This window comes from Octopus bimaculoides, chromosome 3 (assembly GCF_001194135.2).
Source record: "Octopus bimaculoides isolate UCB-OBI-ISO-001 chromosome 3, ASM119413v2, whole genome shotgun sequence".
Classification (NCBI taxonomy): Eukaryota; Metazoa; Mollusca; class Cephalopoda; order Octopoda; family Octopodidae; genus Octopus; species Octopus bimaculoides.
The window spans coordinates 166,803,199-166,807,473 of record NC_068983.1 but is presented as its reverse complement, the minus strand read 5'-3'; the positions used below and the strand labels follow the sequence as shown (position 1 = coordinate 166,807,473).

Genomic DNA, 4,275 nt, shown 5'->3' with positions numbered 1-4,275 from the left:
GCATTGTCTCTCTACTACCTCTGTCAAATGAATCACCAAAATTGGCCTTTCATTATTTATAATCTGTACCTGTTTGTTTGGTTACGAAATAAAATACACAAAACGTGTTTCTGAATTACGTGTATTTACTTTATACAGATATGAGTTGAAAACTTTCTTCTAGCATTCCACTTAATGTCTATGTTCCATGCTGGCATGGATTGGAGAGTTATTAAGGTAGAAATATGGTATCGTAGCTACTAACAGTTGAGGGTTACGTAGTCTAGACGGCATTTTTAGATTTCATTATTCTCTTTAACCCGGGCAAAGCCGGGTATTTCTGTTAGTTGTATAATAAAAATGGAGAAAATGTTTTGGAGGATTTTTTTTTTAAATAAAAAACTGCAAGTTGTTGTCTAGACCTAGGTTGGCATTGATTGAACACAACTTTGATCAAAAGCATTCCAGCAATGACCATCACGTCTTTCTCTCAGTACATCTGAAAGTAGATTATCTAAAGTGTTGTCCATTTCCCAAGACAATAGGGTATAATTTGTAGGAGACCTAGCTGTTGTTTGTAGCAGGCCAAATGACTTCACAGAGGCCCCCTTATCATTTGTAAATAATTGTGAATGATGGGAAGTAGAAAGATAGGTAGATTGAGCTCGTTCTTAACATCCAAGTTCTATGCTGGCATCAGTTGGATGGTTTGAGAGGATCCAATGGGTCCAAGGACTGCATTGGGCACCAGTGCCCTTCCTTTGGCATGAATTCTATAGACGGATACCGCTCCCAACACCAAACGGTATACTGGGTGGATTTGTTGTGCCCCAGCACTAGTGAGGTCTCCATCCAGCTTGCAAGATTACAAACTCCAGAGAGAGGCAAACATATGCTGGGATATGAGGAGTTAAAGCATGAGAAGGTTGCCAGAGCAGAAGAGATTTCTTGCTGTAGAGGCGCGACATGACGAATTGGATTTGAGGAGAGAGAGACAGACAGAGAGAGACAGACAGAGAGAGACAGACAGAGAGAGACAGACAGAGAGAGACAGACAGAGAGAGACAGACAGAGAGAGACAGACAGAGAGAGACAGACAGAGAGAGACAGACAGAGAGAGACAGACAGAGAGAGACAGAGAGAAGGATTGAGTGACTGATAACAGGAAAAGCGACAAAGTGAAGAAATGGCACAAGTAGTAAAAACAGTAAAAAAAAACTAAAAGTGAATATCATATTTCTAAATGCAGTGACAGAAGACAAAAGACACAAATACCCTGTTGCAGATACGAGATCAATGATGTGCACTTAAGCATTTTAGACTATCATTGATGGCTTATCATCAGTAAAAGACTGGTCTTGAAGACATAGCTATGTTGCTTGATGCACGTATTTAGCAAAGGATAAAAGAAAAGTACAGTCATGGAGAGTACTTCATGAGGAATGTGAAATGTTGTAATTGCTGACCTTTCTAAAAGTTCAATCATGTGGTCATCTGTTGGGCCGCCATACACTTTAAACTTTTTCAGATTACACACATGGGTTTTCTCATATTTACCAAACGTAACAGTTTCAACAATGGCAGGTCTCTCTAATTTCAGCACCAAATACTGAAAGAAACATTTACATTTTGATACAGAAATATTAAAAAATAAACATTACCAACAATAATTCAATACAATTTAAACCACATTAATTTTATGATTAAGTATGAGGCAATTATTATTAAAAACATTTACCTGAGGCTGTCTCAGCACTTTTCAGAAATACCAACTTAAGACCATCAATACTAAAAGTAAAATATTTACTTCTGTTTTGGAACATGGATCTCGAAGTACATAAAGCTATAAACAATAGCAAGTAAGGACCAGGTTGAAAACCCCTTTTTGATATCCCAAACGGTTTTGGATTTATTTAAAGCTTGAGATCCACTCCTCTAAAAAGAACAGAATTATTTCATGTCCTCTCAAAATTCATCTGACAGCTATAAAATATTTACACTTTAATGCATAAATATTTCTTAAAAAATCTATTATTATTTAAAATACAATATTTTCTATGATTGAGTAAATGGTAATTGATATTAAAATGATTTTCTGAGTTGCATCACCACTTCAAAGAGAATACCAACCTCAAACCATCTTTAATATTCCAAATTAGGAGAGGAGATGACAAGGGACCAACACTTCTGGTGATTTGCTGGGCTTGAGAAGACATGCTAAGGAAAACCATGGCCATCCATACGTGCAGGAATGTCCTTTATGGTCATGCCCCCACCCACATTTCTGTCCTCTCCAGCAAAACTCACTCACAACCCATCTCCCCATCACCCCCACTGGAAGCTTCTCCAGTTCCTCTCCCCAGCACTTACTATCTCTAAATATCTCCCCTCATACTCTTGTAGAACATCTCCTCTGTCCCTTCTGTACTACTTGTATCCCACCTCCACTGTTAATTGTGGGTAGACCCCCCCCCTTCTCTCTCACCCACCTCACTGTCTTTCCTTGTCCTACTGTGGTTGCCAAGAATCTCTTCTCTAGCATCAGTTATCTCTCTCTCTCTCTCTCTACCAGACTCTAACTTCTTGCCTGACACATGGCCACTTCTCTTAGTTCCATCTCTCTCAGATACGACATCCTTGTCTTGCAAGCTCCTTGGTGACCCAGTGGATGTTGGCACTATGTAAATGGCAACTGTGCAGGCACCATGTAAAAAGCACCCAGTGCCACTCTGTAAAGTGGCTGGCATTAGGAAGGGCATCCAGATGTAGAAACCATGCCAAAACAGACAATTGGATCATGGTGCAGCTCCCCAGCTCCTGTCAGGCCATCCATGCCAGCAAGGAGAACAGATGTTAAATGATGATGATGATGATGAGACCACAGTTTATGTAAAAATCTATAGTTCCATTGGTTTTCTTAAATTAGTAATTTATATCAACAGCCCCCCTTGCCCCATCTGGCTTCTGTGCCGGTGGCATGTAAAATGTACCATCCGAATGTGGCTGATGCCAGCACCGCCTTGACTGGCTCCCGTGCCAGTGGCACATAAAACACACCATCCAATCATAGTCAATGCCAGCCCCCTCTAGCCCCTGTGCCGGTGGCACGTAAAAAGCACCCATTACACTCTCAGAGTGGTTGGTATTAGGAAGGGCATCCAGCTGTAGAAACATTGCCAGATCAGACTGGCGCCTGGTGCAGCCACCTGGCCCTCCAGACCCCAGTTGAACCATCCAACCAATGCCAGCATGGAAAACAGACGTTAAACAATGATGATGATGATGATGATAAAATAGAAGTTGAAAATTTCACTAAAATTATTGGTCCTTTACGAAAATTACAACTCTGGCAATCTATTCTTATCAAAATCTAATTTGAAGAAGTTTAACCCTTTAGCATTTAAATTGGCCATATCCAACCCAGATATTCTCCTTGTTTTATGCCAAATCTGGTTCCTCGTATCTACTCTACAATGTCATTCTAAAAATAAACCACATCAACAAAATCTCAAAGCTACAAGACAATCCAGGATTAATTGAAAACGATGTGAATGAACAAGTCTTACATCTAAGAGAGAAATCTGAATACTAAAAGGTTAAAATATGAGAATCAAATACTTTTAAAAATTTTAATAATTTAAAAGCAAAACTTTGAAAATAAGTCTGGCATCAATTAGGAAATTTAATCCACAAAATTACTTAGACAATTGAATTTAGGAAGACATAAAGATTAAAGACATTTAAATAAAAGAATGAGATGTAAAGAAAGGAAAAAGGAAGATAAAAATGTAACAAATATATAAAAAAAAAACGACCAACCTGTGGTGAATTGTTAGAATCAGATGACCACCTTGATGATTGCTCTTGTGGACGGTCATGGTAAATGTTTCTGTAGAAATAAAAAGCAATATGTATATAAGCGTGTTATTTCTCTTAGGCATAGCAATACTAATAACCAGTTGTTAGAAATCACTGGATATATGCTTTAGAATAAAGCATTAGGTGAGTGAAGAGCATAATATTAATTAATAAATGAAAAGGGAACAGGAGTTACATGATCAACTTCATTAGTTTACAGCTGTTTCTGCTATAAAAAACAGTGCACTCAGAGCTAGGTGCTTGTACAATATCTAATAGCTTCTTCAGAGCCCAGTACATTGCTTCTGAGAGCAGAAACAGTTGTAAGTTAATTATGTAATTCTTGTTCCATTGTCATTCGTTAATTAATAACATGCAAAGATGTATATATATATATATATATATATATACATACAAATATATATATATATATATATA

The 4,275-nt window shown here is 37.9% G+C and overlaps 1 protein-coding gene across 1 annotated transcript in view; it reads right to left on the bottom strand.

Moving 5' to 3' along the window:
* LOC106867326 (muskelin) overlaps positions 1–4,275 on the bottom strand; it is a 51,920-nt gene that overhangs the window by 40,495 nt on the left and 7,150 nt on the right. Inside the window, exons 2-3 of the mRNA XM_014912166.2 lie at positions 3,799–3,868; positions 1,446–1,588 (exon numbers count right to left, since the gene is read on the bottom strand). Coding sequence (XP_014767652.1) covers positions 1,446–1,588; positions 3,799–3,868 — 213 coding nt within the window. The remainder of the gene's footprint in view (positions 1–1,445; positions 1,589–3,798; positions 3,869–4,275) is intronic.